General features: G+C 38.9%; 1 protein-coding gene and 1 pseudogene across 2 annotated transcripts; one reads left to right on the forward strand and one right to left on the reverse strand.

Annotated features, from left to right (window-relative positions):
* Positions 1–470: 470 nt before the first annotated feature.
* Positions 471–5,514, reverse strand: LOC148875936 (uncharacterized). The gene is made up of 6 exons (XM_088965759.1): positions 4,595–5,514; positions 4,356–4,430; positions 3,840–3,940; positions 3,702–3,748; positions 3,520–3,593; positions 471–1,166 (listed from the first exon to the last, which is right to left on the reverse strand). Exons 1-6 carry the CDS (start codon positions 5,384–5,386, stop codon positions 729–731), a joined length of 1,527 nt encoding a protein of 508 aa, XP_088821885.1. The 5' UTR covers positions 5,387–5,514; the 3' UTR covers positions 471–728.
* A 12,644-nt stretch (positions 5,515–18,158) lies between these two features.
* On the forward strand, positions 18,159–27,408 carry LOC148875937 (phytosulfokine receptor 2-like; annotated as a pseudogene). Its single transcript, XR_016098301.1, has 3 exons — positions 18,159–18,332; positions 18,536–20,625; positions 26,089–27,408. The product of XR_016098301.1 is annotated as a phytosulfokine receptor 2-like (transcript).
* Positions 27,409–27,672: the final 264 nt, after the last annotated feature.

A 27,672-nucleotide genomic window follows, 5' to 3' on the forward strand; every position in this document is an offset into this window, starting at 1 on the left:
ACAAAATCATAGATATTGGCCAGCACCCGTGTAGAGGTTCTGCAAAAAAAAAAAAAAAAGGAACAGTATAGGATGTAAAAGTTGCACTCTTTATATACAAAAGTTAATGCCATAGTATGAGAGTGGTTTGGAGGTGCCACATTCACAGTTGAGCGTGCAACATTTACAGTCCATAATGCTCATGCAGTACCAATACCAGGAAACATGTATGCATGCTGTAGAAGTACTGCCCTTATTTTTTACATTAAATATAATATATACATTTTTTTATTTTTAAAAGAATATTAATCAAAGGCATATTGTTTTTCTTTTCAAAAGTAAATCCCATTAATTTGTTTGTGATGATAATAATATAAAAAACATTCCAGGATAAAAATGGAGTTTGCCTCTGCTGTGATTATGGTCACACAAAATTGATCCTGTGAACATAGACGGAGATGTAGATCATGAGAAACAATAGAGGAGAAAAATCTTTGGAATTTGTCATCATCTTAATTCATTTATGGTTGAGAAACAGTATATAATTACACATGAAGCTCCCCTTGTTTTTTCATTTAATTTTACAATTTTCACTATGCTCATAAGAATAGGCACACATTCTCTCCCCCAAGACAGTGCAAATTTTCCTTCCTTATCTTTTCCCCAAAAATCAAAACTACAACCCAAACCCAAGAACAAAAATTGAGAAACAAAAGAGGAAAGAAAGATGGGTAGAAAACAGTGTTAAGTTACTTAGCAACTACCCTATTCTCTCCACCTGGGTCTGAAAAATCGCTCATGAAATCATTATACAAGGATAGGTCACATGCACCGAAGTTGGGTAGCATCTCCAGTTCACTGAAGACGCAATCGAAGTCGCCTGCTGCTTCCTTATTCAACGATTGAGACTCTACAACCTCCTTGCCCAGTTGGGTAGAAGAAGAACCACCACAAGTGTCAGTGTCTGAACAACCATAGTCCTCCAACATGATCATTTTGCCTTTACCCAGTTTCACCTTCTCTTGTGTATCCACTTCTGTCTCAAGAACTACAAATGGATCACAGTGCTCATCCTCTTCCATCATTCTTCTCTCTGATGAGTGGGCACGATGTTCTACTTTACACTCTTCCAGTTCTTTCTTCAAAAGTTCCAGAGGTGGTTCTTCAGCCCTCTTAGCACAGATGAACTGCTCTTGCACAAACAAAATTTCAGGGCTACTGATCAGCCATTGGAAGCTAAAAGACAAAACCCAGCAAAGTGGAGCTAGCAACAACAATTTATATATGAACAGTGTGCATAGTTGATGTTCTTAGTTTTTAAGGGAAAAAAAAAATCTCAGCAGAAAAGTCTTACCTGTGTATTTAATATAAATGGTCCTGTGTGGATGAGTTTTCATATTAGAAAATTTGAAATCTTGGAACTTAACTTTTTTTTTTATTCTTCTAGTTAAAAGATCAGGCACCATATATCTCTACTGATAAACGACTCTTGTTAGCCATGTTTCGCCCAACAACTTCTATCCATTAAAATCTTGCAAAAAGTAGACATCAAATTTTAAACTAGGTACCAACCTCTCAGTAGTGATTAGGCTCAAATTTTATGGCTGTTATTTTTTCATTTCTGGTAAAACTATGGGTGTTATATTTAGATGAAGAACTTTAATACGAATGGTTTTGATATGCGGCATCTGCCTTGAGGCCATTAATTTGGTTTAGTCAAAGACCGGATGATTCACCCACAAGTAGAAGTAGGGCATTTTTGGTGTTGAGGCTCAGCTTGTTTGTGGTGCAAACTTAAAATGCATGGGAGTGCAAAAAGGTTGAGTGCAGATTTTGGTTTACTTTTGCCTTAATATTTGACTTTTCTGATTTGTTTGCAAGAAGTAAAATGAAGTGATCCCCATTTATATAAGAGAAGAAGCAAGTAGGAGGGCTACTGTTTAGGAGTGAGAGGGAGTAGGAAGGTGGTGCAAATAGGACTAAATACAAATTTTATATCAGGTAGAAATGCAAATCATAATTAAAAACAAATGGATGCAAAACTGAACCTGGTGCAAAATTTATACCACTTTCAGATTTTCACTGCAAACAAGCAAAGCCTAACGAATATCTTTCATATTCCAGACTTAAAACTCCAAAATCCCATTATAACATTCTTGATATTTATTCTTCCCATTCTCAAAGGTCAATGCATAACCCTTCCATAAGGGATGCTTTAAAGGACTAGGATAAAACTGAGATGAGATTTTAGTATTGGTTAAAAGCTTTAGTATTGGCTTTGGATGATTTTACTCTTGTGTTCTTTATTTTATATTTTAAGACAGAGTAGGGGCTTTTTTCTTTCCTTGAATAGAACAAATAATCCCATCAAATTGGATTTACAACAAGGGGCACAAAATGAAGAAGACAGGCAAATTTGTTCAGAAGGTAATTCAATTTGAGCAATTAAGAATGTCTAATACATCAAGCGATGTTAATGCATGGTTGTGTTTATTTGCCTAACTTGCAATAGTTCAAGAGAAAACCTATTAAAGAATGAAGCTTAGCTGGTCGTATAGAGGAATTCGGATTAGATGAACGTTTTAGCTGTATAAGAGGCTGTGGAACCAATGATAATGCCCCATGCCGGTGACAAATTTACACCGGACCCACACTGAGAGCTTGAATGGTTATGGATCCATGTATTTTATAACTGGTGTAGAGTATTATAATTGATTATACAGCCTGCTAAACAGCTAAAGATTTCAGCGACATGTAGTTTTATTCTAAATTATACATACTACCCAGGGAAGCATGACACGTGACATGCATATACAGGGTAAAATTGAAATCCCACGTGGCATAGTCCAACTGGGCTTTGGTCGGATCCGTATCCTGATCCGATCCGTCGACAGCCTTTTATGGCCAACCAAGTGACGTGACAGCTGAGCTGACTGCTGAGCTCATTCCACAATTCAAGACACCAACCTAGGGTCCCTTATTGGGGCCCATCAACTGTGCCATTTGGACCGTTCAGTCGGTGGGGCCACCTTTAAAATGAAGCAATGAACCATGTTGCAGAGATGGATGTATGATATATGGGTGTATGTGTGCAACATGTGATAGGCTGTTGTGTGGTGCACGTTACATACTTACACCTACTTGCTTTGCTTTGGATACTCCCTCTAACAAGCTGTCGTACACGTGGACTCACACCCACTTTAATCTACTTTGTGATAAATGACAATGAATGCCCAAGATATCATCTCACACGTGTCGCTAAAGCCCAGTCGTTTTGTCCTTTCGCTTACCGTCTTTTTGTCTTCTGCCCTACATCCTTTGAAGTAACATTTTCATCATTTTCGAAGAGATTAGGGGCATTTCAGTCATTCTCCTAAAAGTTTATGTACTGAATACTGATTGATTTCGGTTTTTTTCTTCTTGATTTTCATTCTCACTGATCAGCTTCAGTTCAGCCATCGAAGAAAACTAGAAATAGAAGCTCAGAAGCTGTGGCGTAGTTGGAAAACGATTGTAGAGTGGTTTAGAAAGATGACTCACAAATTGTTCGTCTTCATCTTGGTAGAGGAGGATCGAGTCTCCAACCTTGAGACCCTTTTGCTTCACAAAATCTCCTGTAAAAGATTTAGGTTTCTTGATTATTTTTCACAAGTTGAAAAGAGCCAGAATGAAGGATTTCGAAAGCTTGGATCTGAAATCGAGTAGATGGGTAATGGGTTTACCTGTATTCTCCAAAACATACATCCTGCTCTTATTGTTCGGCCAAAACCTGCACTTTTTACAGAGAGAAGGCTTCTTTCAATACCCAAGTCTCCATTAAAACAGCTTGAATGAATCGAAACAAAAGAGGAAATACCCACCTGTATTTCATGTGCCAGACCTTGGTAGAAACCAGATCTCTTACAGTAATTTGGAATCCTTCTTTCACAGTGAGGGTTGGAAGGTTTGCCTCTGAGTCTTTCTGTTTATTATCATAACAGTAACAGTAATACAACAAGCAAAAGAAGTCAGGAATACAGAAGGCGAATTCAACAAGTAAAAGAAAATTAACGAGAAGTTTAATTTTTTTTCTTCTTTTCTGCGGTAATACAGAAATTACAGTTATTATTATCGTGTTAATATCATAACGATTAACTATTTTTTGTATTTGTTTATTTTCACGAGGATCGAAAAGTCAGGACGGAGGTTCGTTATTGGGCAGTCTGAAATAAAACTAAGGTCCCAGTGGTCCTTGAGCAAATCGGGTAAAAGAGATTGGAGGATTCCTTCACTTTTCACAGCCTCCTTTCTTAAAAAGGAAAACTCAACCAAATAAAATATAGATAAGTTCTCATGAATAATGTATCTACTGGGGTTGTGATTTGTGAACACCTCACCTTTGGGAGTACAATCCTTCCAAGAGAGTTTACATCACTGTTTTTCAGCTCTTTCTGCAATAACAGTCGGAGTTTCTGTTCCCAATTAACTCAAGAATCAGTGACGGAGGATATCATCTCAAGATCTCAACAGAAAAAAAAATGGGAGAAACACAGAGGGACAAAAGAACCACACTAAAAGCAAACAAGGGAAAATAAAATCAGAAAAGATTAGAGAAACCCAATTCGATACAACCCACTTTGTTATCTGGTGTGGTGAATGTGAAGAGCTCCCTCCTCTTGTTGTCGGTATCGCTGTTGCTGCTAGTATCAGTAGCAAAGAAAGAAATATTCTTGTTGGGAGGCGGAGACAAGAACGACCCGAGAGAAGTGGAAAAAGAAGAAGAAGAGGTCTGGTTCAAGTGACCAACTCTGGAAGAGGAGGAGGTAGAACTCATCCGCCTTGCTATCCTTCTCTTGCTCCTGGCGGCCTTCGTTATGGATCCCCATAGACTCTGCTGCGGCCCTTGGGATTGGGTCATGGATTCAAGAAAACACGAATTCTCCAACCCATTATCGATAAATTTTTCATCTGGGTAGTAGCCATCGAGGAGACCCCCAACCAACGAACTTGGCAGTCCATTATCGACTGCGCTTGGATCGACCATCAACGGAAAAACCGGGAATATGGGTGAAGAAGAAGAATAATCCGGAGAGAACAAATAAGAATAATACTGGTGCTCGCTTAGATGACACTGGGGTTCGTTTGGATAATGATATTGTTGATGATGATGGTGGTCCTGAGAAGTTGACATAGAGCTTTGTGAGTCAAGAGTAGAAAAAGGATGATTAGGTGTAGGAACTACTACAGTAGGAGGAGGTGGGGCGGAGGCAGCAGGAGGAGAAAGACCCAGTTGCAGCTCCTTGCCATATTCTTTGTTTCTTAACATTTCTGCTTGAGTGAGCCTGGTGGTGGTGGGATGAATGACAGCAATGGTGAAGGCTGTGGGGGTGGCTGTAACTGGTTGAGGGACGGGGACGCTGTTCTCCATGAGGAGACGCACGGCGCAGAAATAATTTTGATCAATGAGAGGGGGTTGGGTTGTGTTGCAGGCAAAGAGAAGGCATGGGTTAAGATGATGGTGGTGGTGATGATGAAGATAAATGACGGCCAATGTGTGAAGCACAGGTGGAGAAAAGACGATAGAAACGCGTCGAAAGATGCAGAGGGGTCGATGGGGGAGGCCATGACAGAGGGGGCGAGAGGAAAGGAAGAGAAGGAGCGTGCCGATGGGGGTGGGTTGGGTGACAGATGTTCGGTGAGTGCTGGTATCGGGATACTCATCTGACCACTGGGGCGACGGACGATTGAAACTTGGCGCCTCTCTGGTTTAAATGTGGCAGAGACGAAGAACGACGCCTGCCTGCACTGAACACCATGCCCATGCCCATCCAACCATCCATCATCCTCCTCCACCCCCATGGTCATGCCTCTGCTGCTTTTTGCCTCAGAATTCTATACGGTTCACCTCGTCAAGAAAATGGTGTTACTGGCCCAATTCTTATCCGCCACGTCATTCCACTCTATGTACTTGGATATAAAAGGCACCAGACTCATACAAGTACAACTGCACTTCTGCCCCTGCCCTTTGCCTGATTCTTATTCAATCTATTGATGCATTGATACCGATGAATTGACATGGTGTATCGTCACTGGGCAAGTATAACGAGTAGGATTGTAGACCATTTGTTTGAAAAAAAAAAAAACCAGAAATTGATGGCTAAGGCCTAACCGCCTAAGGGTGATCAATGGCCGGGCCGGGTCGGATTCCGGGTATATAATATGCTTTATTATATATGGGTCCGGTTAGGCCTGAGTCAGGTTTAAACATAAAACCTAGTCCTAACCCCGAAATTTCCAGACTCGCTTATACAGGTCAGGCCGGACTGAGTTGGGTTGAAATGATCACCCCTAAGCTATCAACTAAGATATATCATCTCTTTAGCTCATACATATTAATATTTTTCACCGTTAAACTAGGTAGTATCATAAATTGATAAACAAATTTTCCCTCTTTTTCTGTGGATTATTATAATTTTTTTTGAGAGTTTGGATGCACTAATTAAGTGCATTTAATACCCATAATTCCCCACAGAATACCCTAATAGGCCCTAAACTTCACAAATAAATAGAGGGGTCTGCCGTTTGACTTTGTCCTTTGTTTTCTCCCTTCTCAAGAGTCAAGACCCTTCAATATTTTCTTATTTTAATGGTTAAATCTTGTGATAAAATATAAAGGTTAAAATATATAATAATGAATGATAACATGTATCAAAATTACTAACAAGTTGCATGTGCGGTTTAAGTACTGCAATAGTAAACCACCTGTCATGTAAGTTTTGTCACCTCATCACCTAATAAGGCATCTAGTTGTTCAGATGGGGGCCTTGTTAATATAATTCACAGCCAGTCAGTCTATGTGCCCCACCAATGATTTCTTATGGTAAAAGCAATTCCATAAATTTCAATTCAACTCACAGAGTTTATTCAGAACTCATTGTGTTGACTCACTCAACTAGAGTTTAAACAGACTCAAGCTGTATACTAAGGAGTATGGACTACTTTGAGTTAACACAGTGAAAATTAGGGAAAAACAAAACTTTAACTCATTGAGTCATTCATTTATACATTTCCAATCCTTCTTGGTAGTGCTTTTGTCCAAAAAGGAAAAAGAAAAAGAACTCTGAATCATCATATTATATGCATCATACATACAACATCTAATTTCTGTCACATGGACTAATTCCATGGTTATAAAGTTGGTTCAGCTGTTGTTTTTTCACTTATGGGTCCTAGTATCAAAGTCTTATAAGAGTTACTTTTATACCAATGGATGATATCTGATTCAAATCCAATTATCAATGTAATGGAATTTGGATCCAGAGGTAGTTCCAAAAGGAAGCTGGCCCATTTACAGCCCTCTTGGCCAGTCAAAAACATCTCTCAGATATGGGCCCCTTTAAAGTATCAATCTGTTCCCACTATATCAATCTTACTTGTTTGTATAAATGTATTGGAGTTCTGCCCCAATATTAATGGTGATTCAATTTTTTATTAATTTTTAAATTTAAATATGCCTGTGAAGGAGTAATACTAGACAAGTGGCATCATCTTTTCCCTTCTGAGCTGAAACATATTCCCGGAATAAAAGGCTCCCAAGGGCCCAAAGGAAAATAGCCTTGTAGTGTGGTGTGGAGCATTACATTCCCCGGGTATTAGAATAACTCCACTTACTTATTTAGTGAATGTGGAGGAATTAAATTTGGGAAGCTTTTTCCATTTCAGACCCAAGATGGGTAAAAGAAAACTTTCCCACTTTTCAAAACTTCGGGCAAATTTCTTATTTTATACAAAAAAAATATATATAATATTCTATAAGAAACTTATGGATCAAATCTCATACTTTTCCAAAAAAAGAAAAACCTGAGCCAGACTGTTTTGGACCAATTAATTGAAGGTTCATGTACGGAATGCTCCAGAATGTAATTAAACATGCGTGTTAATATGTTAATAAGTTAAGAACATTCTAGAATAAGGGTAAAATGGAAAAGATAAACTTATTTTTTTCTCTCTCTCTACCCATTGTAAGGGACTTTTACCCATTATCCATTTCAGACCCATTATAGAAAAAGAGAAACTTATTTTTTTTCTCTCTCTCTACCCATTGTAAGGGACTTTTACCCATTATCCTTTCTGTTATCATAACTAAAACCGGATTTTTCAAAATTTACATCCATGGTATTGATTTAAATAATCCAATGAAAACTGAACTCTTGGGCCTTGTCAGCGTCTTCATTCATTCAATCAATCCACATGAAACCATTTTGGGTTGCAGTCTTCCCTCAGAAATATGAGCCATCCATGGTCTCTTTATACTTTCTCCCCAGATAGCTTTTCTTTTTGTTTTGACCCAATTCAGGAAGAGTACAATGAGACAAAATTAAAACACGGGTTTTTTGTGAGATGGCCCATTCATTGATGAGCTTGGATGATCTCTGTGACAAGTTTTTGGTGGGCTCATGACAGCATCCTTTGCAGTCCTCACGAGGGCAACGCCCTGTCTCCTCTGTGGTGACCAAGCTTGTTATGACTTATGAGCAATGTACTTGGGCTAAAGCCCAACGCGCAAGAGTTCTTGGCCAATTTGATCAGAGTGAACTTGGAACTTTATTAGGTGGGCCTCATTGACAACACATGGGGTTGGGTTGGGTTGGGTTGGGTAATATTATGTGAGTCGTGAGGTTTGTTTCTGATAGAGTTACGTAGTAATGTAGTTTCATACTCTCTCTCCCTTGAAAGGGATTGATGAACAAGCCACAGTGATCAGATTGGGTTGACTGAGGTCTCAAACTACAATGACCCCCTCTACAGCTCTAAGAACAGGGCAACTCAGCCTCTAGCCTCTGAGTCAACCCACCTGTTTTCTCTTACCAAGGTCTTTGAAGGTGTACTGAGTCCAAACCAATGGTAGATTGGTAGTGGATCCACACAGCATCCTTCACAGGGAAGGAGGGCTGATTCGACCAGTGCAGACTGCCTGCCCAACAAGGAATCCTTGACACCCTCTTGGCTCTTGGGGAAAGTTACCCCAGCTTTATCTATGTTCCAAGTTTCAGAGACCAACATAAAATTGCCCTTTAAACTGATTCCCAGACTGGTAAACAAGCCTATAATGAAGCAATATTGCGTGGGGTAAACTGGATATGGTCCTAACTTTTGGCATATTTTCGTACAAAGCGGCTGTCCTCAGACTGAAATCCACATTCTCACACATACTAGCCAGAGATTTTACCATTACCTTGAATGTTGACTTTTTTTCTTTAAGGGGGTGTTGTTTTTTTGGATTTTGAGAGGGGGAAAGTTGGTCAATTGGACTTTGGTTCCCATTGACCAAGAATTTCATATTCTTTTTTCAGATTTATGTGGGGACCAGGGAAATTTTCTTTTCCTGGGTATCTCGGGGGAAGTTGCCAATACTTGAATGGGACAAAAATGCCCCTTTTAATAATAGATTTTTATGACTAAAATGGTCATTACCTTATTTACATGAGAAATAAAAGAACATGGATAAATGCAATTATCCGAATAATTATTTCTCAAAAAAAAATTACACATATAACTGCATTTACCTGAATAAATAACTTACTGAAAAGTTGATTACAGATCATGGAAAAGCCCATTTATATGATAGGACTTGACCATTACAAGGCAACACATAAAATACTCTTTTATAGCTAGGAGCAGTCATAACAGAAATTTGTGATGCTATTAGCCAATCTGTTTGGCTGCATAGGAACTATTGCCTGAATGAGAAGCTAAGAAGCTCTAGAGGACACATGTCCAGCATTTTCCCTATATCATTGTCCTCTTTTGTTGCCACCCAATCGTAGAATGAAAAAAAAAAAAGCTGCATTTATCATGGGTATAAGGATCCTGTTTGCTATGAATCCAGGGTAATCTTGAGAATATTTCTGAGACCCCTATGTGTCAAAGACAATAAATAAAATGTTTCAGCTATAACACTCAAACTAGCTGTCAAAGACAAATGCCTCATCTGAGGTATCTACACCTCTTGCAATTTCAATTAGCTTAATTTCATTGTTCATAGGAGGGGAATTCATAAGATGCATACCAATCACTTGCAAATTTGAAACGTGTCCAACCTCCCAATATTCGAACTTTTAAGGCTCTATTTGAAAGAACATAAATATAAATATGTACAATACAAAAACTTTATTTGTTTATTATATTTCTAAACCTTTTATTTGCTTTTCATATGTGAGGCTACGTCAAGACATGGAGAGCTGTGATTCACAGCTTCAGCCAAGGGCTACTTGGGAGGAGATTTTTGTGAGCTTAGGACACCACTCTTCTGTGGATGTGCATGAAATCCGCTACACCGGCCGTAACTTGGGTTTAAAACATGAAATCATGACCTTTCCATGCATTTTGGGGCCTACTTTATCCTCACTTCATCAAATTCAAAGTTGATTCATGCCTTCAGCTCAGGGCCGTTTGAGTTGTTTTCACTCAACTGTTTTGGAGAAATTACTAAAAAAGTTTCAACCGAAAGTTGATGTTTTGTCTTCTAATGAAGCAAAATTGGGCTTTCCAAGTTTTTCACCAAACATTGTTATCTGGATGAAACCCACCTTGTAAAGTCAAAAACTGCCATAGAAGAGCCCTCCCAAACAAGCACTTACATCCATTGCTTTGAGGTGGTAAAACAACCATAAAGACAAAACTATGATTTTTTTTTTTTTTTTGGCATTAAACTTAGGGATGGCAATTTCTGGTGGGTATCTGCCCCTACCCACTTCAATGGGGTGAGTTTTAGGTGATGAATTTAATAATTTTCTGAATTTTATGTGAAGGATAATTGATAGTTTATATGTTTTTTACATGTCTTAATTAAATAATTGGAAATTTTCTTGTTTGTCTGTGTTATTTCACTTATTTTGCTTATATATTGCAATAAACAATAGGAAATTAGAAATAGGTTATAAACCCAACCCACCTTTATCCTTGAATGCGGGGAGGGTTTTGCATTTTCATGTGCGAAGATTATTTAAATTCTCAAAATCCAACCCACTACAGGTTTTGAGGTGAGTATGGATTGGGAGGTTTAAGGAGATGGGTAGGGTCTGGAATTTAGAAAACCCTGCCCCGTCGCCATCCGTTAGTTTTTCCCTTCTAGTGCAATGTTGGGGACTTGGCATGCTGGAGGTCTCTGTCCAACCCAAATAGGGATGGATTAAAGATTGGATTAGCAGTTTTGAAAAATGCCAACCTGATGTATAGTGCCTTTTTGTTTTGTGGTGATTTATGTGGTCTTTGGTACACCAATAAATCCTACCCCCAAATGGAAGCTTCCTTTTTTGGGTTCTATACTTTTAGAACCATTAGATTAGCATCTAGATAGATAATCTAGATGTTAATTTACGTATAATAATGAAAACATTCATTTTGGTGCTAAGGGAACTTTTAGAATAAAAATCATAGGCCCATGCTTAAACCTATTCACGAGCCAAGTTGGACTTTGTCTATTTATTAACAGAAAATGTCAAGCCTGAGTCCAGGCTCAGCCCAATTTGGAAATTATGCAGAAATATATAATATATTATTAATATTATATATATATATATATATATATATATATATATTAATGTATATTTTCAAAAAAACTATTAATATATTCATTTATTATATAATATTATTTGGCTGAACTCAGACCCAAAAAATAGTCAAACTTAGTGCTTAAAGATTGAGCCTGCAAGGATAAAATTATGCCCAAAGCCTGATATAAAATAAGCCGGGCTTGGCCATCTTGTGGGGTACTTAGCCCATGAATAAGTCTACCCATGCCTTTTAAAACATTTTCCACTCAGTGGTCACGTGACCATTTGAAAACAACTCTTAGGGTCTATTTGTTTTTTGGATTTTGAGAGGGGGAAGTTGGTTAATGGGATTTTGGTTCCTATTGACCAAGAAACTCATGCTCTTTTTTCATATTTATGTGGGGATTAGGAAAATTTTATTTTCCTATGTATCTCCCAAGTGGTCAAATAACTCTCCTACCTTGGGTAAAGTTACCAACACTTGGATGGGATAAAAATACCCCTTTTAATAATGAATATTTATGGGTAAAATGGTCATCATCTTATTTACTTGGAAAATAAAAGAACATGGACAAATAACTTACTAAAAAGGGAACAGGATCTTAATGGAAAATTGATTGTAAATTAGTTGCAAATTATAGGGGATGTTTTTATAAAACTCAAGCTATAGGGTAGGTGTTAATAAACACATGAAACTATAAAAGTTTTTTACAGTTTTAGTAAATAGCTCGCAATAAAATACAGTGGAAGAAAAACTAATTACTTTTCATTAATTCATATTTTACAAATTGTATTTTGAAGACAATTTGAAAAAAGTATTACAAGATGTATTCTCCATCGAGACTATTTCAAAGTTAAAGATGTCAACTGTGGCACGTCATTTTATCACTGATTTGTGTTTTTTATTTCAAGGTGTAATTTAATCACCATTAGACCTAAGAACATGTATTCTAAAAATTGGTGAAATTTGTTTCAAAACCTCTATTTTCCAGATGTGCCATATATCGTTATGATCCAAAAACTGTAGCGTGTCAAAAAGCCCCGAAGGTTACTTTATTGAATAAATCAAAACTTCAAACAAAAATATCATTTTCTATAGATCGGTATCCTTAATTTCTCAACCATTCAAAAGTAATTCTACCTTGAGTTAAACTAATCAATGCACAAAACCAAAACCATCTTACAAACATTTTAGGGTTTAGGATCTAATGGTTTAGAGTTAAGAGTATATTTTAGAGTTAGGGCTTATGATTTTAGGGTTTTATGGTTTAAGCATGGTTTTTAAAATCGTATTGGATCGGACAGTCAGATTGGAAAAACTGGGAACTAGTCAGGTGACTAGTTCTATTTTTCCCCAAAACTAGATATTTGCAAAAAAATGTTGATTTGGTCAGCAAACCGTTGACCCAAGTGGTTGAACCGTTTGAACTGTTTAAATCATTCAATGATTTTGACCGTTTTATATATTTTTTTATTTTTTTTAATTTTTTTGTCAAAATGGGCAGACCGTTCGACCCGGGAACCAGACCCCTAACCGGTTCGTTCTCCGAGTCAATTTAAAAACCTTGGATTTAAGTTTTAGGGTTAGGGCTTAGGATTTAATGGTTTAGAATTTAAATTTTAGGGTTTAAGGTTTAGGTCTAAAAATCAGAAGGTGGTAGGACACATGTCATTCAACGTGAACATGTTTATAAGAGCCAAGTATTGCCCCAAATGATAATGTGTATGGCCATATATATTAGCTATTAGGGCTTGTAGAATGAACATATCATAGGCGCATGTGGCAAGGCCCAGGATGGCCCCATGTGGCACCTCCAACTACTCCCAAGGGCAAGGACACATGTCACTCTTGCTCTCTTGCTCTCTTGCTCACTAGCTCTTGAGTGATCTCATCTAAGCCCTCTTCTCATGCCTCGTCCGACCCCTCTCATATGCTTGACTAATTTGACTATTGGAGTCTTTACCCCTGAAATAAAACTCGGGGCCTCTGATGCACTCTCTTATTCTCAGGTTAGATACACCGGCCTCGATCATAAAAAATGAATTTACCTTATTGCCCCCAGCCCTATCCTTGGCAGCAACAAACATAAATAATTAAATACTATCAGTTCGCTGGTCAGAGGCTTAATGTAAATATGTTTATGCAGCTTATCCATGAATGAATGCCATATTATTTAGCTTAAAAAAAGGGATTACCGGATTAGATAGTGATGAAGTATTCTAGTCGGGGGTGTACTTAACTAGCTTAGTGGGTACCCAGATGAATAAAGAAAGAGATTATTTCCTAATTCATTAAATTAGAATGGGATTAGTAGTCCTGTTGTTCTGGAACCCTAGAAGATAAGATTAACCCCTTCACCCTCCTTCAAACCCTTCCAACCCGCCTGTTCACCCACTTTTGGTGGTATTCAGAAAAAAAAAAAAACAAAAAACAAAAAAAAAAAAAACAAAAACAAAATCTCTAACTCTACCTTAACCAAGATAGTCCCAGTAGCCAATTAATATTCTAAACAAACAATACCTTAACCATGACTTATTATGGGATCAGGGGCTAAATTAATTTATTTTTGTTTTTTAATGCTAAATGTTTTTATTTATTCTGAAAATCATCCAGATGGTGCCAAGCAGTGCATACCTTAGCAGTGAAGTTAGGCATCTTTTTTTTTAAGATTTGGCAAATATCTGCATTCAACAACTTGTATATTTAATTAATTTATTCATTCATTCATCCAATGACTCGGCTTCCTCCTTTTGCCCTGTTTTTGTCAATTGTCATCACAAATTAGTTGAATATCTAATTCCTCTCTTTTATTGTATTTGTAATTAAATAAAATTTCTTTATTCCTCATTGGGTGGGCCATTAAAGCATGACCCACAACCATCACTCACTAAGAGTATGTTTGGTTCGAAGGAAAAAGTAAGGAAAAGAAAGGAAAGAAAGAAAAATCTTTACAAATATTGTATAAATTTCTCTACCTTTTCCTTTAAACTAAACATGGCCTAAAGTATGACCACAGCTAGTGATAGTGGGCTTTCCTTTCTATGATTTTCTTTTGCCTTAAATCAATAAATGGTAACACTCTCGTAGCACTACATATACTACTACTAACAAGAAGGAACTCAATCAAATGGTTACTATTGATGGGTTCATTTTGGGCTGCGCCCTTGTTCTATGGGTATGTGCAGTTTTCCACTTATGGCTGCTTGCTTTATTTGAACATTCAATTGGTTTGGTTAGATAGCAAAATGACCCCAAATTTTATAAAAATGTAATCATATTTTGAATTTGGTTGCAGTACAAATAAATTTGCATCGACATAAAATTATAGTAGTGAAAATGATTTGAGTGCAAATTTTGATTTATTTTTGTTTCAAATTTTACCTTATTTTATTTGGTTGCAATACAAATAGTGTAAAATAAGACTTGAAACAGAATAAAGTAAAACCCAAAACAAAATTAAACCCTAAATTGCACTGCAACCAAGCGCAGCCTAAAAATATCCAAATATGAATTATGAATTTAATCATATTTTGATCCAATTATCTATTTGACTTTAATTCTTACATTAGACCAGTGGGGACCAAATTAAGTTCACACGTCAAAGAGATAAATGCGTGTAGGATTATCCCACAGAATGAATGTTTGTGAAAGTAGAACGGTCCCTTTATTGTTTATTCTATAAAGGAAATGCTTCCTCTCTATTAGTCAAATAGTACTTTTTGAACAAATAATAACACTCCATTCTAAAGAAGCACTTAGGCTAAGATTCCATGGAAATGACCAAAGCTTAACTTAGACTGTAAGTCATGCTGTTAATAGATTGGGTTGAGATCGACCCAAAATTAGCTTCATCATGTGTACAATGACAAAGTCATATTGCACTCTAGCTAAAAGTACCATACTTATGTTACAGTAGAAAAACTTTTGTTTTCAAACTTAAAATTGTAAATTGATATATAGAAACCTATTTTTATAGATGCATAGTTGCATGCATAAATCTCATTTATATTTATATCATTTTTAAATTTATATAAAAAGTAAAATCCAAATATCATACATAGTATTATAGTTGATTTTTATTTATACATAACATGCTCTTACACTAGTATTATATACAAACAAGACATGTTAAATTTGGGTTGAGTTTGAATTGTCCAATACCTCAACCCTAATCCAACACAAATTTAAGTGAGATTCAATTTTTCAATCTAAGCTCTAACCCAAACTTCAATCCAATCCAACTCAGGTTGGATTTTTGCCAACCCGGCCGAGTTTGCATCTCCGTCCCACCGCTTGTCGCCTCACAAATGCCCCACACAACGTGTGACTGCCACATGTCCAGTCACACGTAGTGGGGTGTTCCCACGTGTGGGGCTAATGGGACAGCCTTGGCTTGTCCTGTTAGCCCCAAAATGAGCACACACTTTCTTTCTCCCATACAATGTTTTAAAAAATGATTCGGAAATAGAGCTGTTTTGGCCACCGGTTTATGGGTCGACGATCCGACCGTCCGGTTCAAACAGATGGCTCGTTCTAACAAATAAATTAAAAACAAACAATTAAAAATAAAAACAATCAAAAATCGTTGAATGGGATGATGATTCAACCACCCAGGTCAATGGGTTGTTGACTTTTTCAACAGTTTTTGGCCAAATATCAGGTTTGGGGTAAAACGGAACCCGTTGCCTAGACGATTCCCGGGCCGAATGGTCCGACCGTCCGAGTCAACGGTGGTTCAAAAACCTTGCTCCCATATTCCCGCCTCCTTAACCTCAAATCGTGTCTAACCCAATTCTACTCTCCTCTACCTGAGCTCGGATCCAACACCATCTCCGGCACTAGTGATCACTCCGGCTAGTTCATTGTCCCCAAGTACGCTCCAACCCTCGTATTTTGTTTTGATATTTAATTTTTTCAATTCAAATTAGAGAAACCCTCGTTTGATATTTTGTTTTTCATTTCAACTAGAGAAAGTTTTTTCCCCTCTTCCAACTCCCTCTCCGGCACCAGCAATTGCTTTGGCTAGTTCACTGTCACCAAGTACTCTCCAAACCAGAGAAACAAGGTGCTCCCCTGATTTGAAATGAAAAAACCAAACATCAAAACAAAATACGAGGGTTGGAGAGTACTTGGTGACGGTGAACTAACTGGAGTGATTGCCGGTGCCGAAGGGGGAGTTGAAAGAGGAAAAAAAAGTTTATTTGGTTTGAAATGAAAAACAAAATATCAAACGAGGGTTTCTCTAATTTGAAATGAAAAAACCAAATATCAAAACAAAATACGAGGGTTGAAGTATACCTAGTAATGGTGAATTGGTTGGAGCGATTGCTGTTGCTGAAAATGGAGTTAGGTCCGAGCTCAGGTGGAGGAGAGTAGAATGGGGTTAGAAACGATTTGAGGCAAGGTTTTTGAATCACTATTGACTTAGACGGTCGAACCGTTTAGCCCGGAAACCGTCCAGGCAACTGGTTTCATTGACTCGAGCGATCGAACCATCGACCCATTCAATAATTTTTTACCTTTTAATTTTTAATTATTTTTTATTTTTTAAATTTATTTGTCAAAACGATACTTCCGTTTGAACTGGACGATCGGAATGTCGATCCACAAAATGATGGCCAAAATGGTCATGTCTTCGAGTCATTTTTTAAAACATTGGTTTGAAATTGAGGGGGCATGAATGACTTCGCATCTCCTACCCACGAGAACTATGTGAATTGAGAATATTTCCGCCTGCTATTAACGTGGATAGAATTTTCGTAAACAGGAGATCCGACTCGACAATAACATGGGAGAGGTTTGGGCTCATTTTGGGGTGATCACATCTCCGCCCCAATGATAACACCACTCCCGATGATGTCATCATCGGGAGATGTTCCCAATATACGGCGGTGGGGCGGAGATGTGAATTCTGTTTTGGGCTGCGGGAACGCCCCATCGCGTGCGACTGGACATGTGACAGTCGCACGTTGTGTGGGGCGTTTGTGGGGGCGAAGATGCGAACTCAACCCGCCCAAGTTTTACTCCTAATTTAACTGTTAGTGCTCTATCAGTCTATCCACTTCCACTCAGCCAAATCTCAAAAATTTTCTAAATTTGGTAGGTAACAGGTAACAGGTGACCGGAGCAATATCTGACAAAAGCAAATCTTGACTTCACAAGTAAGCAAAGTTGAGTGGTTGACCCGAGATGCAGGGAGATCTCTGATTCTGACTAATATCACCGGCATAAGCCCGTGACGTCCGCCGACTACCGCCTAATCCACCGAACTAATCCGATCCATCCATTTTGAAACGGAACCTCACCACCCTTTGACCTCTCGGCCTTTCTTGTGTAATTTGTATTTGTACTTTATTGGGCCCGCACCCACAGTCTCTCTCGTCAAAAACCCTCCAACGTCCAACCAAGCCAATAACAACCTCACCATGTATTTTAGGGTAAATTACAGGCTGCAGAAAGAAGCAAAAATCGTGAAAGGTCAGCTCAATCTGTTCTTGTTGTTGCAAATCACTAAGCACTGTTATATGCCATGCCGCTAAACAAAAAGTTAAAAAGAAATGAAGAGTTTCCTTCTGTGCGATGTTGTGTTAATGGTGTTATGAGTTTACTGTGCTTTGATTTGAAATGTCTTTCTTCTTCTTGTTGCTCCTTGCTGCCCTGGATTCTATACTTAAAAAAGAAAGAATTCGAGGCATACTGTTTTATATAGAGCAAGACCATTTACAGAAAAAAAACTGAAGTAGTAAGAGTTGTTATTGGGTTTATGGGCCAGCAACTCGGTGTTACTTCTGTTGCAACTTGCAAGTGATTGAATGTTGGTAAGATTTTTGTTTGTGGTTTTTAAGGTGTTTTAGGATATGGGTTCGAAGAAATTTCTTACATTTGGAATTCTAATATTTTTCTCTTTGGTTCTGTCTATAGGACAATACAATACTAGACTGATGGGTTTGTTGGTTTCCGATTCAGGGATTTGTTTTGAGGTAGGAATCTCATTTTTTTTTTTTTTTTTAAATTTCTTCAGGTGACTGTTGCGAACTGTTGCTTCATTTGGAAGTGTTGTTGCGAAGGTGTTTTGGGAAGTGGTTCCAAGTGTCGATTTGGGCTTCTTCTTTCTATGAGGAGCACTGTATAGCATAGTATCAGATTGAATATAGTTCATGGGGTGGTTGCCTTTAATCTGAAGTAGGGACTCCATTCGGTTTCAGTCATGGCGGTGTTGGAGTTCATTCCGATGATTTTCATACAATGGGTTTTCATGGTCTGTTTTGTTTGCTCATCTTTGGGTCTTAGAACACTGAGCCTGACCTGTGATCCAAATGATTTGTTGGTATTCAAAGAATTTGCAGGAAACCTCACAGATGGGTCGATTATCTCGGCATGGGCAAATGAGTCGATTTGCTGTCAATGGGTTGGTGTTAAATGTGGGAATGGGATAATGGTTCAGCTGCCAGGAGGGTGATTATGTTGATGCTACCAAGCAGAGGTCTGAAAGGGATGATAACAAGATCATTGGGTAATCTAGATCAGCTAAAATTGCTTGACCTCTCTCACAATTTTCTGGAAGGAGGAATACCCACAGGACTATCAAATTTGCATCATCTGGAGTTGCTTGATCTCAGCTTTAACATGCTAATGGGCCCGACCTCAGGATCACTCAGTGGTTTAAAGTCTATCCATTTGATTAATATCTCTAGCAATTCTTTTGGTGGCAATATAGTTGAACTTGGGGACTTCCGAAATCTTGTTGTCTTCAATGTGAGCAATAATTCTCTTACTGGGCAGGTCGACAATAGGATATGCAGTTCCTCCAGTTCTATTCAGATTCTGGATTTATCAGCAAACAATTTTTCTGCTGGCCTTTCGAAAGAGAGTTTGCAGAACTGCAGTACATCTCTAAAACAGTTACACGTTGATCGCAATTCATTCTCGGGCCATCTTCCAGACACTGTTTTTGTTGTCATCTTTGGAGCAGCTTTCAATCTCTGACAACAAATTCTCGGGTCAGTTGAGCAAGAACATAAGTAAGCTTTCTAGTCTTAAGACTTTACTTATTTCCGGAAATCAGTTTTATGGTCCCCTTCCAGACGTTTTTGGGAACCTTACAGAACTAGGACAGTTTATTGCACATTCTAATAACTTCTCTGGGCTGTTGCCTTCCACTCTTGCTCTATGCTCCAAGCTTCAGGTGCTGGACCTTAGGAACAACTCTCTATGAGGGCATATTGATATTGATTTCACTGGAATGCCACATCTAAGTTCACTTGATCTTGCTACTAACCATTTTGTGGGTCCCCTTCCCCTTGCCCTGTCTAAATGCCAGGAGCTGAAAACCTTAAGCCTTGCTAAAAATGAATTATCTGGAAAGATCCCTGAGGATTATGCAAAGTTTACATCCCTTTCATTTCTTTCATTGTCGAATAACAGTTTTGAGGATTTATCAGGTGTCCATGGTGTACTGCAGCAGTGCAGAAACCTCACCACACTTATCCTTACCAAGAATTTCCATGCAGAAGAAATTCCAAAAAATGTTTCAGGTTTTGAAAATTTGATGATATTTGCAGTTGGAAACTGTGCCCTTAGTGGTTAAATCCCAAAGTGGTTGTTGAACTGTAGGAAGTTACAGGTCCTTGATTTGTCATGGAATCGCCTGAGTGGTGGCATCCCTCCATGGATTGGTCAGATGGAGAATCTGTTTTACTTGGACATCTCAAACAATTCCCTAACCGGAGAAACCCCTAAAAGCTTGACAGAGCTCAAGAGCCTGATCTCCACAAACAGTAGTGCACCAGGGTTTACTAATTCTGTTAGCATCCCACTATACGTGAAACGTAACCAGAGTGCTAATGGTCTGCAATATAATCAGGCCTCAAGTTTTCCTCCATTATTATACTTGAGCAATAATAAAATTAACGGGACTATATGGCCTGAAATTGGGCGGCTAAAGAAGCTCCATGTCTTAGATTTGAGCACGAACAACATCACTGGGAACATCCCGAGCACCATTTCAGATATGACGAACTTGGAAATCTTGGACCTGTCATGTAATGATCTTTATGGGTCTATCCCTTGGTCATTTAACAAGCTCACATGCCTATCTAAGTTCAATGTTGCATATTCTTGACAGCGTGGCCGGCCAGAAATAAGATTAAGAGAAGAGAAGAGAAGAAGAAGAGAGGGGAGAAGAGAAGAGAAGAGAAGGGATTGGCAATGTAACAGTACTAGCGGTGCCAACTTTTATTATAATATATATAGGGCGGCAGAAATAAGAAGGGAAAAGACCCTTGTGCCCCTGCTATAAGTGAGTATAATAAGAGACATAACAAAAGTAAAAAAATAGAAATAAAAAACACTTTAACTAGCCAAACAGACCCTAACACCAACAACTAAATTATTTCAACACTCCCCCTCAAGTTGGAGCATTGATGTCAATCATGCCCAATTTGTCACACAAATCTTTGTGCCGCACATGATGAAGACCTTTGGTGAAGATATCTGCAAGTTGTTCTTTTGAGCTGACATATGGAGTACACACTTCTCCATTTACAAGTTTCTCTCTAATAAAATGCTTGTCCACTTCAATGTATTTCATCCTATCATGCAGGACTGGATTAGCAGCAATATTGATGGCAGCTTTATTGTCACAGTAGAGTGACATAGGATTGCTCACTGCAAAACCCAGTTCACCTAACAGATTTCTTATCCACATGATTTCAGCAACCCCATGAGACATCGCTTTATACTCTACTTCAGCACTAGATCTAGCCACCACACTTTGTTTTTTACTTCTCCATGTGACCAGGTTTCCTCCTACAAAGGCACAATACCCATTGGTAGACTTTCGGTCATTGATTGTTCCTGCTCAATCTGCATCAGTATATAATTCCACCTTTAAGTGACCATGTTTCTGGAACAACAAACCAGCTCCGGGAAACTTCTTGAGGTATCTCAGGATCCTCACTGCAGCTTTAAAGTGAGTTGTCCTAGGATTGTGCATGAACTGACTAAGGAAACCCACCGCATAAGTAATATCAGGCCTGGTCATAGACAAATACAAAAGTCTCCCTACGAGTCTCTGTAACTTCTTCACATCTTTCAAAAACTCTCCCTGACTGTCTCACAGATGATGATTAAATTCAATTGGTGAGTCAATTGGTTTTACCCCCAACTTGCCTGTATCTTCTAGTAGATCTAGTATATATTTTCGTTGGGAAATAAAGATGCCCTTGCGAGAGCAGGCAAATTCAATTTCAAGGAAATAACGTAAGGGACCTAGATCTTTCACCTCAAATTGAGTGGCTAAGAATTTTTTTAGTCTCCGTATTTCAGCCTCCCAATCTCCTGTAATCACTATGTCATCCACATACACAATAAGAACTGCAATTTTCCCTTCACCTCTTTTCACAAATAGAGTGTGATCTGACTGGCATTGTTTGAACCCCATCTATTGAACTGTTAAATGTAACTTACTAAACCAAGCCCGAGGTGATTGTTTCAATTCATATAAAGATTTTTTTAACCTGTACACCTTTTGTTCACTGCCTTTGGCACAGAACCCTGGAGGTTGGGTCATGTACACTTCCTCTTCCAAGTCACTATTCAAGAAAGCATTTTTGATGTCTAATTGGTGAAGTTCTCAGTCAAGATTTGCTGCCAATGAAAGAAGGATCCTGATATAGTTCATCTTGGCTACTGGAGCAAAAGTCTCTGCATAGTCCATTCCATATACCTGTGTAAAGCTTCTTGCTACCAGTCTAGTCTTGTACCTTTCAACAGTTCCATCAGCCTTGTGTTTCACTGTGAACAACCACTTGCAACCCACTGGTTTCTTCCTTTCAGGAAGGTCCACCAACTCCCAAGTGCCATTTTTGTGTAAAGCATTAATTTCTTCTTGCATTGCATCTGTCCATTCAGGTTTTAGACAAAGCTTCTGCCACATTCTTAGGAATGGGGACACTGTCCACAGAAGAAAAGAATGCACGGAATGAATGTGAAACATGATCATAGGACACAAAATTAGAGATAGGATGATTAGTGGTACAAGACCTAACATCCTTTTTCTTAGCAATAGGAATATCAAGATCATTGATGACAAGTGAATCAACATTTAGAGGAACAAACATATCAATAGGAGCAAGTGTACCTGGTTGATGAGACGGATTTGCCTCTGGTGAATCCGATGATGTTGGTTGCATAGTGTCAAGTTCCACGACTCTTGAACTCTATTGGCTTTTATGGCGACGATGAAAAACCTGGAATGGAAGATGATCGGGTAAAGGAGGTAGTTGAGTTTGAGTCGCCTGTTTCTCCTCAATCCTACTCTCCCCCTGAGGAGAAACCGAGAAAAAATGTTGATTCTCAAAGAAGGATACATCAATGGAGATATAGTACTTGCAAGAGGTAGGATCATAGCAGCGATACCCTTTTTGAGATAAAGGATAACCAAGAAAAACACAGGGAATAGCCCGAGGATCTAGCTTACCTCGAGTAGGGGACAGGTTATGGACAAAGCAACGACACCCAAAAACACGCATCGGAATGGTGGACAACGGAGCCGTAGGAAACAAAAGCTGATGTAGGGCCTTATGCTCTACTAATCGAGAGGGCATGCTGTTGATGATGTATGTAGCACACAAGACTGCATCCATCCAAAAACGTTTTGGCACATTCATATGAGTTAATAAGCCACGAGCTACTTCGAGAAGGTGACGGTTCTTTCCTTCAGCAACACCATTTTGTTGGGGTGTCCTAGCACAAGAGCTTCGCTGAAGTGACCCACTCGAAGCAAAAAACTCCGTGAGATCACTATGGAAGTATTCATTCGCATTGTTCGACTGGAAGATATGGATTTCCGTTTGGAATTGAGTGAACACCATGCGTTGAAAGTCTTTCACAAATTTTGGCACTTCATCTCAAGATTGCATAGGGTAAACCCATGTGTATCTAGAATAATCATCAATCAAGGTAATGAAGTACTTATATCCAGTCTCAGTGGGTAGAGTAACAATTTTTGGCACTTCAGATCTTTTATTTCGCAAAGGTAAAGAACTTCTACAATGTTTACTCAATTGACATGTCTGACACTGTAACTGACTCACTGACAAGGACTCAAACAACTTTGGAAACATAACTTTTAATGACTCAAAAGAAAGATGACTTAGACGACTATATAAATAGGCTTGACTCTCACTTGACAAACTCATGGACTCTGTAGCCACAAGACCAGCTTTATTCTCCAACACGTAGAGACCATCCACCATGCTTCCTCTACCAATTGTCTTCCCCGAGGCCAAATCCTAGAACACACATGAAGACGGAAAAAAAGTGACTGAACAGTTCAAGGAGTGAGTTATACTACTAATGGACAACAAATTAATAGGTAATTTCAGAACATGCAGTACATTAGGAAGGGTAAGGCCAAGTGGGAGAGGTATGGTACATCGACCAGCTATGGTAGAAAAAGAACCATCAACTAGTCTCACCTTATCTCTCCTAGAGAGAAGGTTATATGTCTGAAATAAATTTGACTTACCGGTCATGTGGTTTGATGCTCCGGAATCAATAACCCAAGGAGAATCAGTGGTATGAGATGACACATGGAAGGTAGTGACAACATTACCTGATGTAGACGCAAAAGAGGTAGAGGGAGTAGGACTAGAATCCATCTGGCGGAGAGTCCTACCATACAATTCCAAATGTTCACGAAAGGAGTTGATAATTTCTTCCTTAGGGTCAGAACTGGGATGCCTTTCCTGAGTTACTAAAGGACTAGTCTCTGTCGACACCATATTAGTTGAGTTATACTTTTTCTGATTCTGCTGGCTTGGTTTCTTGTCCTGATCAGGTGTTGACTTCTTACCCAAATCCTATGCCCATTTAGGTTTTCCATGGAGATCCCAACATGTATCTCTCGTGTGTCGTGTCTTCTGGCAGTGAGTGCACTAAAGTTTACTCTTATCATCTGTTTTTTTTCTGAGAGTCACCTTTTTTAAAAACACCTCCGACATTTGTATCTGAATTTCCTCGGACAACTAGGGCAACTGACTCCCCTTCTACACAATTCATCACACTTCTCCTACTCTCTTCTGATTGCGCTAAGGCATACACCTCCTGAACTGATGACAAGTCTTTACTACCCAAGATTTGCACCCTGATGGACTCATATGAAGGATTCAGCCCTAGGAGAAAGGAAAAGACCCGTTGCTGAAATACAAGTGACTTATACGCCTTTGCATCTTCATCACACTTCCAATTCACATTCTGATAGTGATAAAGTTCTTTCCATATCAATGTCAAATCAGAATAATACATCGAGAGACTCCTCTCCCCTTGCTTGCAAGTAGAGGATTCAGCTTGCAGTTGATATATCTTGGTATAGTGTCTCTGCTCTGAATAGGTGGACTTCACTTGTTCCCATATCTCACAAGCAGTTTCAGCCCACATAAAAGTCTTTCTTACCTGTGGCAGCATGGAAACCAAGAGCCAAGACATCACCATACTATTCTCTTGGTTCCACCTGTCATATACAGCACTTCCGTACTTCGGTTCCTTCACTCTCTCATTTATGTATCCTATTTTCCCCCTAACAGTGATGTAGAGTTTTGTTCCCCTAGACCACTTAAGGTAGTTCAGACCATCAAAGGGAATAATGGCCATGGGGAATTCATATCCATTCCCCCACTCACTCCATTGTGGCTCCCTAAAATCTCTGAAGTAGCAGAATTCTCAGACGACATGGTCAAAACAGACAATCAGTCCCAAACACCGGACTTAGGACCCCTCCTTACGCCACAAAAAAATGCTCCACTCAGTCCGCACCCACACACTTGGGTTTGAAAACAGTCTGAGCACAAACAGTACCAATTTCAGGACAAAAAAAGGCAATATACGGCAGATTTCAGACCTGTACGGTTTAACAGTCCCAACCTACCAGCCTTCCAGAATGTCTAAGAACATTAATCAGCAGGAGAGATCCTTAACACTTTAATCAAGCCAAATAATTGAGATAACAGGTCATCCCTTGGCCTACAGTCGCCTTAACACAGGAACAGGATCACACGATCCCAAAAAACAGAGGTATAAAGATCTGACAGCATTCAGCAGCCCAGATTCATTTGGTTTTTTCACTTGGTACACGATCAAGGAGGGTAAGGAAGAGAAAAAAAGGAAGGACTGTACCAGTTGTAGATCTGTTTTCCTCAGTCCAGATTCAGATCTCTGTTTCGCCCAGACTCAGCAAGTTGGAAGAGAGAAGTCTGTTCGATCTGTTCTCTCAGTGAAGTTTGTTCAATCTGTTCTCTCAGTCAGTATTCCCGCTCTGATACCATCTTGACAGTGTGGCCGGCCAGAAATAAGATGAAGAGAAGAGAAGAGAAGGGATTGACAATGTAACAGTGCTGGCGGCGCCAGCTTTTATTATAATATATATAGGGCTGTAGAATAAGAAGGGAAAATACCCTTGTGCCCCTTCTATAAGTGAGTTCAATAACAGACATAACAGAAGTAAGAAAATAGAAATAAGAAACGCTTTAGCTAGCCAAACAGGCCCTAACACCAACAACTAAATTATTTCAACACATATAATCACTTGCAGGGACAGATTCCAACTGGGGGACAGTTCCTCAGCTTCCCCAACTCAAGTTTCGAAGGAAACCCAGGATTGTGTGGAGAAGTAGGTCCTCATTGTTACCTATCTGATAATAATGATATCAGAAGCCTAAAATGCAGCCTGTCAAAAACAGTAAGATTGGTAAATCTAGTATCGTAGTAATAACTATCAGTACTGGTATAGGGATTGCATTGCTTTTGGCTGTTGTTGTACTTAACATTTCAAGAAAGGATTTTGGAGATAAAATTGGTGATGTGGAGGAGGAGATCAGCAGGCTACACAGGTTATCCGAGGCACTTATGTCCTCAAAGTTAGTGCTTCTCTTTCAGAATTCAGGTTGCAAGGAGCTCACCATTGTTGACCTGATGAAATCTACAAATAATTTTGACCAAGAAAATATAATTGGTTGTGGAGGATTTGGTCTAGCATACAAGGCCAACCTCCCAAATGGAACAAAGGCTGCAATAAAAAGGCTCTCTGGGGATTGTGGACAGATGGAACGTGAGTTCCGTGCTGAAGTGGAAGCCCTCTCAAGATTTCGACACAAAAACCTTGTCCCTCTGCAAGGGTATTGCAGGCATGGAAGTGACAGGTTATTGATCTATTCCTACATGGAGAATGGAAGCTTGGATTATTGGCTGCATGAGAGGGTTGATGGAGGGCCAGTGCTGGGGTGGGATGTTAGGCTTAAGATAGCTCAGGGAGCAGGTAGGGGATTAGAATACTTGCAAAAGGTCTGTGAACCAAATATTGTCCATCGTGATGTAAAATCTAGTAATATTCTGTTGGATGAAAATTTTGAATCTCATTTGGCTGATTTTGGTTTGTCGAGGCTACTTCATCCGTATGATACTCATGTGTCAACAGATCTTGTTGGGACCTTGGGATACATCCCTCCTGAATACAGTCAGACCTTAATAGGAACATTCAAAGGTGATGTTTATAGCTTTGGGATTGTTCTTCTGGAGCTTCTTATAGGCAGGAGACTTGTGGAATGTATGCAAAGAAAAAGGCTGCAGGGATCTGGTATCATGGATGATTCAAATGAAATATAAGAAGAAAGAGGAGCTCATTATTGATCCATCAATCTGGTACAAGCCTCAGGAGAAACAGTTTGTTGAAGTATTGGGAATTGCATGTAAATGCATAGACAAAGATCCAAAGCTTAGACCCTCCATCGATCAAGTTGTTTTGTGGTTTGATGCTGTGGCATCTGAGGGCACCTAACAGTTCAGTTTATTTATACATTCTTCTGTCACATACATGCAATTGGCATCAAGATCAGCACCTAGTTGCACTGCCAGCAATGCCTCTAAAAATGAAGATATGTAAATTGTAAAAAGAAAATATTTATCTAATTCCTGTATACATGGTTAAGCTGTCACAGGTGTGTAAGTTGTATGGAGTGGTGAGGTAAATGAGGTCATATCAAGTAGCTTAGTTTTCCTTTTCCATCTTTTCCCAATGTACAATGATAGTTTCATACTTTGTATAGCAACTTTGGCCTTCCAGTTGAAATAATCAGAAATCAATATATGATTTTTCAATAGTTA

Source organism: Nelumbo lutea, chromosome 1 (assembly GCF_056320005.1).
Source record: "Nelumbo lutea isolate HS-2025 chromosome 1, American lotus-T2T, whole genome shotgun sequence".
Classification (NCBI taxonomy): Eukaryota; Viridiplantae; Streptophyta; class Magnoliopsida; order Proteales; family Nelumbonaceae; genus Nelumbo; species Nelumbo lutea.